At 32.6% G+C, this 13,677-nt stretch overlaps 1 protein-coding gene across 2 annotated transcripts in view; it reads right to left on the bottom strand.

Annotated features, from left to right (window-relative positions):
• Nucleotides 1–4,059: 4,059 nt before the first annotated feature.
• The window catches only part of LOC130903939 (vascular endothelial growth factor receptor 1-like), a 47,593-nt gene continuing 37,975 nt past the window's right edge, over nt 4,060–13,677 (bottom strand). For both annotated transcript variants that reach the window (XM_057816339.1, XM_057816340.1), the window contains exons 21-26: nt 11,730–11,890; nt 9,490–9,612; nt 7,420–7,631; nt 5,983–6,088; nt 5,542–5,752; nt 4,060–4,844 (exon numbers count right to left, since the gene is read on the bottom strand). In XM_057816339.1, the coding sequence (XP_057672322.1) occupies nt 4,480–4,844; nt 5,542–5,752; nt 5,983–6,088; nt 7,420–7,631; nt 9,490–9,612; nt 11,730–11,890 (1,178 nt within the window). In that variant the 3' untranslated portion in view covers nt 4,060–4,479. The remainder of the gene's footprint in view (nt 4,845–5,541; nt 5,753–5,982; nt 6,089–7,419; nt 7,632–9,489; nt 9,613–11,729; nt 11,891–13,677) is intronic.

Here is a 13,677-nt window from a genome sequence, read left to right as displayed (position 1 = left end):
TCAAACTTTCATTTTTTAGGATATTGAGTGTAAGTTTCAAATATCCAGTGAGGATTTTCTCTGCTCCTATATCTATAGTTCTGTTTGTTAACCGTTTCTATTAAATGAAACGTCGCTTGATCAATTCTGGGTTATTCATATCCTTTTAAAATATTTTCAAAATTTGCTACATATCATTGAAAACTGAATATTTTCTTTATCAATTACACATATTGTCATGAATTTAGAGATTAAGTACTGTTGGGATAGGAAATTTGTGTCCAAAACATCTTTTTACCACTACTAGTCATGAAGTCATCAATAAAAATCTTCTGGTTTTTCTAATACAATACTGATATCAAATTTATTTCTAGATATGTTAAGTACTCTTGCAATCTTTATTGTAAAATGTTGTAAATTAATGTAATAATTTTTTATTGTTAATGATAATTTGAGTTTGATTGTAATAAAACGTTAGAAATTACATATTGCAGTTGTATCTGAAGCATTATAATAAATGAAATTGACTAAAGAATTTTTTTTTCAAAAACAAAAAAAAATGTGACTATAAGACGATAATTTAATAATTTTAGCGCAAATTTTTAAAATCTGTCTTCCCTCTGTTTACATTTTACATGTTTACCCTTCAAATTCAAGTGCCCCATTGAACGAAATCGTTTTCGAGCATGACTGAAGAAAATAAGGAATTTTTTCACAGCCTCTGTATAAGTAACAAGGCACATTTTCATATTTCGGAATTGGTGAATATATAGGGTATTGGATTAATCAAAATCCTCATCAATTTCATCAACATCTCCACTTCACCAAGTAACAGTTTGACGCCATGTCTTTATCAGAAATCATTTTTTTTCCAAAATGAAAAGAGACTGTCTGTTACCGTGAACGCAGAGTGGTCCTCAAATGCATCAACTTGCAGGGAATCAAACTTCATTCCAACAAGATAGAACCATAAGCAACTCAATTGTTAATGAGATTTTCTTGAATCGTGTGATTTCCCAAAACGAGGCGATTCCTTAACCTCCCCGTTCAGTGGACCTCCCACTATGTAATTTTTCTTGTGGGGATGCATGAAAAATAAAATGTACGAAAAGCGACCACGTACAGTTGAGGAACTCAATAAGGGAATTCGATTGGAAATCTTTAGAATTCCTCGACGCATGCTTAATGATGTGATGGACAATTTTAGAAATCGCAAGAATGCATTAGTCGAGAAGGATGCCATATAACCTTAATCATTTTCAATAAAGAATGTACTATAATCAGAAATGTGTTTAGAGACTTTTAACAAAAGTTTCTGAAGCTAGTACGCGGAAAATCTTCAAAACTAGGAATGAAATAATCGATATTAATACTTCGAGGGATGAAACTTGAGAAAGAAAACAAATTGCTCTCGGTGGGATTATGCTGGACAGTTCGGAAAAGCATCTTCCGTGGTAATATCGGTTGAGCTGAGTCAGGTCAGCGATATTTATTCTATCCAAGTTTCTGGTCATCTCTGGATCGACTATAAGTCGAATTGCTTTTTTCTACATCCTTAGGGTATGCTTGGAAGCCGAGCACCAAATGTGCGAGAAAACTCTAAAGATGGAAGATTCTGGGCCGTGTACAAGATGTTGCTTTGTACTATTGAATAGTTCTCCAGATATTTATGAAGCTGCCTTAGCTAATGACTATGCTAGAACACATCGACCTCAACACCCACCAAGCGGATTTTATGTCCACACTGTAAAAATGGACAATTCTGGGCCTTGTAGAAGATGTTGCTGAGTATATAGCTTCATGGTCTTAAAGAGTTCTTCAGATATTTATGTAGCTGCCTTAGCTAGTGACTATGTTAGAACTCATCAACCTCAACACCCACCAAGCGGATTTTATATCCACACTCTAAAGATGGACGATTCTGGGCCTTGTAGAAGATGTTGAGGATTATATAACTTTGTGGTCTTAAAGAGTTCTCCAGATATTTATGAAGGTGCCTTAGCTAATGACTATGTTAGAACACATCGACCTCAACACCCACCAAGCGGATTTTATGTCCAGACATGACCAAATCCTGAGCTGCAGTGCTAGCTCGAGAAGCGGCATTGCTTTGATATTTCTATAAAAGTTGTACGCTTCTGGGGTTGGATAATCGTTTTATATCAACGTTAAAGGATATATACAAATTAAAATAATACAAGGTGTACAAGAAAAACATTTATTTTAATTAAATTTTATTTTATTTAAGTTTCTAGTTCAATTTTGTTAGTCTATATACTAATTTGAACCAAATGAAAATTGTTTACTTGAAATAATGTTTCTATACTATATACAAATTTGTACATTTATAGTAGAGGTGAGATGATATTTAAGGATTTACTCGAGCGCAGCAAATATTTGGAAACTGTTGAAAACTTATGAACAAATCATCAGAATAATAAAATTTCATATTAATCTAAGTTAGTAAGAGATAATGCGAAACTAAACGGAAGAAATATTATCAGTTTTATCAGACAATATTTGCAAAAATTGTTGATGAAATTTAGTATTTTCAGTATGGATTACCACAAATTTGTGTTTTTTTATCCTTTCACAGAGTACGACAATATGAATGATAATAATGGGGAGGAAAAACATTTTTTTACGATTCCTATTTTTCAACAAATCTGTGAAAAATTTTTGACTTTCTTTTCATAGACGGTTTTTGTAACTAGGTGAAAAAAATTAAAAATAAAAGCATTTATATGGCTTGTAAGCATCTAAATATGTGAAAAAAAAATCGAAAAAATTAATTTTTCCTACTTTTCCAATTGCAAAAAAAAATTCAAATATCCATTCGCGGTTATTTTGATTTTATTTATAAAAATCTGTGAACGTTTTTCTAAAATGCTGAAATATTGGAAAGCCTATTATACTTTCTATAACCTGAAATTCATAATTCGATAGCTCCTTTTAAAATAAAGTGAATTCGAATTTTGGGTACCTCCACAATTGCCGAAAGCAACAAGGACTCCAGTAACAACAATTTGAACGAGAAGCTTAAATAAGGATTAAAAAATTTTCTAATCGTATATCAATCAATCAATATTTCAATGAAAACGCACGGCACTCATACCAAATTAAGATATAATGTTTGTTCCCCATACAAAATTCTACCTAACAAACCGTCAGTCCACGTGGACTCATCATCTCAACTCTTTACCAATGAAATCGAATCGTAAACATAAATTAATTTCTAATTGCCAAAACTATATATACATATAAGACAGTCTGCAATAAATAGTGACGTGGCTTGGTGAGATTCATTTGATTAATAAATTTCTTTGAATAAATAGAAATATGACGTTCTTTAGACCATGGGCAAATGAAGACGATGAAATTGCACAGTGTAGTTTAAAACAGGAAAATATTCAGAAATCTGATATTGCAATCATAATAAGAATTGCTGAATTAACTAGAGTGAATAAATTTTCAATTTATCGAGTAGTCACGAAAGGGGTTGCTGTGGATGATTGGCACAACCGAAAAACATGTAAAGAGAAACTGAAATCAGTTGACAAAGCTACTCAAGTTTTGTCAGCATGTAAAAAACCTGAATAAATGAATGGGGTACAAAAAGGGGTCAGTTTACGTCTGGTATCCTGTTTAAACCAAACCCCCTTGTAAGCAGGTACATTTTACTCGTCTGTTTACGTTTTGATGGATCGTGGGTATTATTAAATGGCACTTGTTTTAATCAAATTCGAATAGATATACAAACTGTATACCTAATCTAACCTAATCTAATCTAACCAACTTCTTACGTATTTTAACCCTTTTTATTTCTTTCAACGATTAATTTAAATATTACAATCACTGAAAAATCATTACAATTATTTGATTCTTTAAACGCAAAAAAGTACCTGAAGGGATGATTCCGTGCCCTATATATATATATATATATATATATATATATATATATATATATATATATATATATATATATATATTCTTGTTCAGTTTAATTTTCCTTATAACATACTAAAATTTTAACGAAATCGGAGGCGTATAACCCAATCTAGATAATTACCAAAGTTTGAATTTATTTTTACTCACAATTTATATTTAATTTGAAATTGATATATTACATTTAAAAGAGTTCGAGTTAATCTTGATTTCTTTAAGTGGCCCTCGGGTCGATTTTACTCCCAGTACCTACTAATTCTTAATCATAAGTACTTGCCTCACTTTTTAAGTACTCCAAAAAGCAGGTATCTAAATGCTGCTTTAATAATTAAAACAATAGTATTACAAAATTAAGTAACAAGCATCGTTTCATAATCATTTTTTTTATAATGTATAATCAAATGCGAATAGAAATTTTTTTCTTCTCGTATTATGGATATCACATCTCCAGTTCTTTGGCCAAAACGTCCAATAATCTATCAGTCTATTCTGTATTCCTAAATCGAAACAATTTTTTTGTAAATATTCCTGAATGCAAATTCAAAACATCGATTTTTATATCTTGATACTTCTCCATTCCTGAACATTTTCGTTCACATAATGATGTATTCCATTTTTATTTTCGCACTTTGAATTAACTTTACTATCTTGCATAGTTTTGCCTTTTATCACAATTTTGTTTTGTGGCATATTCACATAGTTATCAGATGATTTCACGATTTCGGTTTCGTCGTTATTTTCGTTGACAATTATCGTCGGTGGAATATGATAGCTCGGATTGGATACTGCAATAGGACTACTAACAGGAGTTTCACCATCTGCTTCTGATGTAGCTCCTAGCATTGGTAACATCTCGAGACCTTTCCCAGTATCTGATGACAGATTCTTCCTATTTGTTACATTGAAGTCGAATACTTCATCTGAAAATATAATTTATACATTATCATACTAATTCATAAGCTGGTAATCGTTTGATATGAAAAATTTGAAGTACTACTATTCGTAAGAACGAATATTTATCTATATTTCCCCTCACAGCTCCTCCTAGTAATCAAGGCAGTATTATTGGAATTGAAAATCACTCAGCGTTAGATCGGAAGACCAATTGCCAAGGTCAGTCATGCTCAAATGTCCAGAAGAGTAGAATTAACGACGATTCCTGTGATTTTAATAAAGAAATAAATGGCCCAGTGACATTTGAACAATTTATGAACATCCAGCAAGAGGAAGAGGAGAAAGAAATTGTAGAAGACATAACTGTTGAAGTAGACAGAGTATGAATCTGATTAGAATATCTAAAGAAAACAAAGCGATAGTTGATAATGAACTTGACGGTTATTTTTTCCTGGAAATGTGTGCATATCATCTGACTCTTTTAGTTTTTAACTTTCCATCTAGTACTTGTAGTATGGAAAACGAATTCCAAATTTAAAAATATTGATCTAGAATATCCGTTTTCTATGGATTCATGTATGAGATTTTTTTTGCGTATTATCAAACTTTTTGCGCACATTTTGACTAAATGATATTAATACGCATATTTTCCAATCCACGCGCTTGAAATGTGTAAATTTTCAATTGATATAATTCGCAATAATAGACTTCTCCATTACTCACCGTCAGAAAGTCGTGGACTGAAGATAGTATTTGGTTTCATACTCATATAACCATCTTCAGGGAGAGGTGATGGTGTCTTCTTGTCATTGACGTACTGTGGACTCATAATTACTTCGGAGCTAGGTGGGCTCAACATCGAGAGATAATCATTTTGCCCTTCCAACATTTTTGTGTTCATGGCAAGGTATGGATCGTTGAGATCAATGTAGTGCTAAAAAAGATTTTTAAATTTATATGAGACCTGATCTGATGGATCATATATGAGAAATTTTATTACAATAACATTATTTTCACGTCCCAGAACACCCTGCATACAATGTCCATATTTTTTTGAATGGCATAAGTCTGGAAATTGCAGACCTATGACAAGGTGCCTTATCTTGATGCAGGGGACAATTATAGTTTGCTGTAACAGTTTATTAGAGAAAAAAAGTCACTTACCCTTCTCACTGTATCTTCAAGTAATGAACCAATCCGTTCGGTTAGTTTGGTGAAAGAAGGCCTTGTAACTGGTTCAGCAGACCAACAATCTCTCATTATTTTATATCTACAAGAAGAGCGTTTGCTTAGCTCACTGACAAAGATAAAGTTGAAGTAGCCAATTAATTGAGACGAGATTAAGACACTAAAACGTTCTATAGCTAACAGACAAACCAAACCAGGTCAAAAGTTTTGCGCACTATAGAGTTTGCATGATTATGTTTAACTCATCAGGTACTGAGAGTTCACCTTCTCTAAAGATAATAATTTGGTTATCGAAGCGCGCGTCAGACAGTGTAATTTTGAGTCGTGGAGTAGTAATAGTGTAAACAGTGTGTTCAGTATGAATATCACCCACAGTTCCAGAAATTCCAGCTTGGAAAATTATATGAATTAGATGAAGAAGGTATGGTGTTTGTGGAAAATGTAAATAAACTGTTGATACTGGACATAGAAAACCAGAATCCAATCTTTCTCCATATAACGAAACTGGTTCCTTTTGCTATTATTATTTTGGTGCACAATTTGAAATTCATTGCAGCAGCTTCGACAAATAATCGTCTTCTATTTATTTCCATTCGTTTTTCGGAATATTCTAAATATGAGAAGTGTTAGTTGGATACTGTTCTGACTTTCCTGCCAAATTTGTACCATAACAAGTCAATCGAGTTGAAATCGGGCGACTATAACGGCCGAATCATTACTTTCAGTATCTTATTCCCTTTCAATTCTTCCTAATACTCTTTCCACGGCTTCAAAGAATGATTGGGATTGTTGCCGTGATGGAAAATAAATTTTCCAGTCACCATTTCTCTTAAACATCTCCAAACCATCACTGTATCACACAGTTGGGATTACAAATCAATCTAACATCCCTTGTGTATTCTTTTAGACTCAGAAACCTAAAATCTTGACTCATCACTCTCTCCCACTCTTCGTGCATCCAATTTTGAATCTTGGAACATGTTTCTTCACTGTCACTGTTCCAAAAAGGTCAGTTTCTCTCAATACCGTTTTTACTGTAGAAGTACTCTCAGACAGATCCCTAGATTCATTGGTCTGAGCTGCTATATCTGGACCAGTGAGTCGTGGATCAAGTTGACGATACGTTTATCTTCAGAAATTGTGGTTTTTCGACGCCGCTATGAACGTTTTCCATCGCAAAAGCTCCTCTTGGATGCATATCCTTTTGCCTTGACTCACAAGTCTGAATTTGCGAGAACGAATAAAAATATTATACGGACTTCAGAACACTATTATTTTTGGTTTTTTCGACCTTGAGCTTGGAAATATGAACGAGAAATATGATGAAGTGAATTATTTTAATATTTATGGATTGGATCATTGGATGGTCAAAGACTTTTGACCATCAAATATACTTCCAATTCAATTACATACATTTCTTTGGGACAATATTCAGGACTCTCTAGTCTATAACCATCCACCAATTTATGATATAGCCTCTCATCTGCCTCCATTCCAGGATAAGGAGTTCTTCCAAGTGAAAATAGTTCCCACAGAACTATTCCGAAAGACCAGCAATCCGACTGGGTGGAAAATACTCTATCTCTTATAGATTCTATAGCCATCCATTTCACTGGTAACGGGCACTAGAAAGTGAAAAATAACATATATTTCCAAAGAAAAAAAATCAATTATAAGTGGTACAACAATCAATGGAAGATAAAAACCAATTTCAATACAAAAGACCTAAAAAAAGAGAATATTCGATGAGGATTCGAATATGGCCATAGATTCCGACGATTGGAAGAGTTCTTATTCCTATACATCAGAAAGGATATATCAGGAAATGGATAAATTGTGCATCATTTTATAAAACATTGTTTCAAAAATAAACTATAACATACTAGAGAAAAAGCTAAGTACACTAATAGGGTATGAAAAAGACGAAGCTCAAAGAGGGTTTAGGAAAAAACTTGTATACAAGATCAAGTATTCACAATTAAACTAAAAAGAGAAAAACACAAGAAGTATACGTTGTCTTGTAAGAATTATAATGAGGTTTTGACATTGTCAAACACACGACAATTTGGGATATCCTGGAATAGAGTTTGTACCTCAAAGAGTGAACAAAATCAAACGTCTATTCCATCATAAACAAAACTTGGAAATTCAAAACTTTATAATAAAAATAAACCAAGTCAAAGTGAGGTACTGATCCAAAAAAGTCGAAGTGGGATATTATCGATCAAACCCAATAGAATTGCTCTTTTGAAAATATGGGGAGAGAAAACTACATAAAAGATATCTGAAGATTAATATTGATGGATTGATAGTAATATACAAGCGACTCGTTAAATCTATATTACAAACAGGATTATATATCGAGGGGAAAACCTAAAATCAAAAGATGCTAGAAAGATTGGATTGAAATCGTGTGTAAACACTTTTAATTTGTCACCGACTTCGATAGAATCTCGTTTCAGCTCAATGCTTGACCCCTTGTTGCTAGAGCAGCACCACCTTAAGGGAATAACTCTTGAAGACAGAATCACAAACGAAGCGTTAATAGAGAATCGAGCACTGAAATAATAGAAAACAAATTGAATAAAAGGCTAGAATGATAAATACACTACCAATTGAATCTATATGATAAAGTTAATAGAGTAGAAGACGAAGGCGAAAAATTGATTCTCCAAACGCACATCAAACAATGTATTTATGATGTTTGTTTGTTGGTTTCTGTATAATAGACCGGACTGAAATCGCAACACTTTTAATTAGTCTCCAGTTTCAGTAGAATTTTCATCGTTTCAGATCAGCTCAATGTTGTATCCCTTGTTCGTGGCCAGCTAGAGGAGCTCTACCTTAGGGTAGGGAGTGTGTAAAGTCTTAAGGAGAGCCAACCCTTGAAGACAGAAACGAAGCGTTTATGGAAAATCAAGCACTGAATTAATAACTGAATAATAGAAAATGATACAGACTAGAATGATAAATAAACAACCAGTTGAATCTATATGATAAAGACGAAGACGATAAATTGATTCAACAAACGGGCGGCGTTAAACAATTTAATAATGATTGTTGGTTTCTGTATAAAGACCAGACTGAAATGATAATATTCTTAAGTCGTGTCCAGATCAGCTCCTCGCGGGATCTCTTGTTGAGGACAGTGAACGATCATGATTAGCCAGAAGAGGTCTATTTTAGGTGTGGGTATTTGTTAAATAAAGTGACTAAATGTTATTGAGTTAATGAAAGACTAAGTAGTGGTAAAAACATGATTGATGTCATTTTGTTAAACTAACACACTTATAATTCATAATCCAAATCAAAACTAATCAATATCTCTATCAAAATATGGCTCTCAATTATTTTTTGTTATTGAAGATGTCAATCGTATTCTAATAAGTTCGGTCTAGATTTAGAGTGATTTATGCATTGTTGGAATCAGATGCTTCAGAATAACGAAATTGAAACTTTTTTTTAATGTACGATAATACTTACATCTCCTCGTTTTTTGTAATTATCACTTTTGTACATAGTCTTGGCCAATCCGAAATCACATATTTTTACAATATTTTCTTCGTTTAAAAGTATATTTCTTGCCGCAAGATCGCCATGGAGTACCTGAAGATAAAAAAAGTCGTAATATAATTTGAAGATAATTTGAGGATAATTTGAAGATAATTTGAGGATAATTGAAGATAATTTGAAGATAATTTGTCTGATTTTGACATCGGATCATCTAAGCTTACAATGTTTTTACAGCTGGTATCCGCCATCGTGTTGAATCTCAATTCATTATTTTCGATTTTACCTGCATTATCATTAGTTGCTTTCGAAGATTAAAACATACATTCATCGACTACACACACAATCAGAATAATAAATTAACGAATGTATATGCAGCCAAAAAAGTCAAGCTAGTCATAATTATTAAATCTACGGTTTTACTAACAATCACCATACGATTTTTCAAGTTAAATGATAGTAGTAGATTGCGCGATATATAATGATAACTGTAGCTATTTTTTATAATTGATAGTGCGTGTTATTTAAGCTATGGGTGCAAAGCTAAGAGAAATAATGAAATTTTTAAATGTAATGGTACACTCTGAAAGAATATATAATATCTACGATAAAAAATGCAGACTCAGTACAATCACTAAAAAGTATTTGGTGCAAAAGGGACACGACGGGTAAAATAACAAAAACAAGAATGGGGTTATTCAATTCCTGCTGGGACTCCAACCAATGGATAAAGTTGTCTTTAGAGAGTTTGAGTACCATTGAAACGATAAGGTAGTAAAACATTTTTACAAGCATCGAGAAGAGCGTTCTTTTCATTGCTCATTGCTCATTCAACCATCACAAGTCAAAATGAGGACCAAAAGAGTCAAAAGCAACAGTAAATGTCTCAATTCAATGTACATCTAAGTTTTTGGAGGTTAAGGAAAATTGTTTGGATTACTTACTCATTTTATTTAGGAGCTGGGCCATCACCATCTAGTGTAAGAGAACAAAACAAAACCCGCACTAGAGACAAAACTTTAACCTATGATGACAACAGCAGTGATATAAAAAGAATGTTCAGCGTACACCATAAATCCTATGAATCTTATTTTGAACACGAAATTGTAGAAGATCCTTACTTGAATAAAAACAACTCTTTCATTGAGATGCTGACAACTCCAGATCAAGTATATATAATAGCATTCATTACAGTAACAATAGTTTTATGGTCATATTGTCATACTACCCAGTTATAAAGTCGTTTAAACTTGTTCATTTGATATCCTGAAACTCCTCTCAAAACTCACATTTAATTCGATGTAAGCAACTTTGAAAATCGAGGGTCAAAAGTCAAGATTTTTTGTACATTTTTTCCAAAAAAAGAAAAGTGTCCAGTTCAGCGGGAAGACGACGACGATGAAGAAGAAGAAAATTGAAATTAGGACTCATTGTCCTTATAATTATTTTTCATTTATTTTTTTTATTTTAACAATCACAAATGATATTTTTTAACAAACATTAATTAGATTTTTATTTCTTTTCCATTATTTTCTATTCATTCATGTATTTTGATTAAAATTTTTTGATTTTTAAACTACACGGGCAGGTAAGTGCTATTAAATGAATTTATACTTGATTGGAAATAAATCATTAGGCAAAAAATATTTAAATATAATGTTATTGTTGATGAAAAATATAAATTATTTATTTAGCAATGATTTACAAACTTTATAAGAGATTATTTTGATCAGGACTAATTGATTTCAAATGGGATTCTAGCCGTGCGCGCTCTGCCCTCTATCTCAGAAACTATCCACCGTATGAAAAAAATTTTCAAACAAAAGTTTTAGAAAATTTATTATTCTACAATATTGAAAATAACCATAAATAGCGTAGAACTCATAGGAAACGAGTTATTTGCAAAAAATATTTTTAGAGGAGTTTTAGGATGTCAAATGAACAATTTTAAACGACTTTATAGTATCTCCGAAATTCATGCCTAAATTTACCTAGAATGAATGGACTTTACACCTGTTTGCACTATGGCTAGTTGTACCTATTTTTTATATCATTTTTGTAATGGTAAATACGGTTGACTTTTAATTACTTATAATTTCTACTCAATAATTTACTTAGCTTATCAAAAATTTCAGTTCAAACATCATGATTTGAATAAATTAAACATCTTGGAATATCCATATTGTCTGCATATACCTTATATACATAAATACCTTTCGTGAAGCCAAATATTCCATGCCACTGGCAACTTGGAAGGCATAGGCTATAAGGTCCTTTGTACTAATCGGGTTGACATTTCCTTTGTAGTCACCTCTATAATTTGAGCGCCACTCGGGTTGTGTACTATTATTACTTAGTGTCAAGCTTTCGTCACCTGTTAGAACAAATAATATACTAATTACGACAATTATGAATACATCAATGAATCGTTTAAAAGTGAAGATGTTTAAGCAGATGGTTCGCAGATGTTATTATTTAGTTCAAACAATTTTTGAGACACTAATTTTATTCCTACGAATTCTTCTATGTATCCTTCTGCTACGTTGAAAGCACGTATATTTTCAGAGCCAGCTTTCCACCAATATGGTTGCCGAAGCCCATGTCGAAGATTTTTTAATTTCAGGTATTTTGCAACAAGTTTCGAGGCAGCGCTGCTGGTATGGCATCCAACATGTTCGATTTCAGTTTGCAACAAATAATCTTCTGCTATTCTTATATTTAGGCCGTAGATATGCATATGTACGATAAAATATAGAAGGCTCGAATGTACATTCCTCATTGGTAATTGTAAAACTTCTCCTACATCGTCTAAACAAAAACGGATTAAATCATCTCTACGTCATGCGCCAAATATTCCAAGCATTAAAATCACTTTCAACAATAAATCTTTTTCATCTGAATCTTCTCATAAAAATGTGGTTCCTGTTCTGTCCTTAGTACCCTGGAGTTTGGTTTATAGCACACAGCCTGACGCTCCAAAAAAATTTTTAGATATTTTCTGTTTCCAGCAATTACTTAGCATTGAAAGCCGACTCCATGACCCGGAAGATTTCTTTTACTTAGCTTTTTAAACGAAATAACCTAAATGAAAAACTGGCTTAGTTTATTATGTACTGGAACATGTTCTAAATGAAATTCTCATCTTTTTTGCGTTGTATCGTTCATTATACGTCCAGAAATTGATCTTTTCATGCTTGCATAACGTCCTGCATTCGGTTTCGCCTCAGACAAGAATTTGACACGCGCGCAGGAAAAAATCCTCTTTACCAAACTCATAATTGAATAATTCTCATCTAATTTCATTTATTGAATCAGTCTATTATTAAGTTTCCATGTTGTCAAATCATTTACAAAAAAATTCCGTATCAGAAATTGAAATCGAAACGAAGGGAAAACACTATGAAATGGTGATGCTTGCGATTGAGGATGTCTGTGTAGATTGTAGTGTTTTGGAAAACCTGCTTTGATAGCAGATGTCGAATGCTCCCATTTTTCCAAAAAAGGAGGTCTGATCCATAATAATAATTATAGAAAACGTTCAGGGTGGTCACGAAGAACCCAAAACCTCTGAAGATAAAAGTATTGATTGACGACTCAGAGATAGCAGCTCATATCAATGAATTTAGGGATCCGCTTTGTATCTTCAGGCTAACCAGTAATCGTTGACCATATTTTTTAATATTGAAACTACTTTGTAAAAATCTATTTATCATGCGAGAAAATAATTCATTAAACTTGGTTTCAATAATTCGACTACGGTACTCGACGAATGCCGAACTATCAAGTAATTATGTGATTTGATACGATAATAAACTTCAAATGACTAAGGGACACTTGGAATCGCTTAACTACGACGTTGGTTTCTGTTAGGAGTGGTCAAAGTACAATAAAATTCAACGAACACAATAATAAATTGAAGATAAGTAAATTTATGATTCTTCAGTCATTAATAAAAGACAAAATTTAAGTGAGTTGAATAAGGGACACTTTGCATTACTTAATTGATGATTAACCGATCCCAATAGCTCCCAACAAAAGAGGTTTTATCTCTGTCTGTGCCGCCTAATTTTGAATAAGAAATTTTTATGCCAGAACCGGATCTGCCTTTGAGAGGAAATTGAGAGAAACTGGCCTTTTTGGAAGAGTAGCTGTAAAAAAACC

The sequence above is a fragment of the Diorhabda carinulata genome, chromosome 2 (genome assembly GCF_026250575.1).
Source record: "Diorhabda carinulata isolate Delta chromosome 2, icDioCari1.1, whole genome shotgun sequence".
Classification (NCBI taxonomy): Eukaryota; Metazoa; Arthropoda; class Insecta; order Coleoptera; family Chrysomelidae; genus Diorhabda; species Diorhabda carinulata.
The sequence above is the reverse complement of the archived record's forward strand: the minus strand, read 5'-3'. Positions and strand labels throughout refer to the sequence as shown.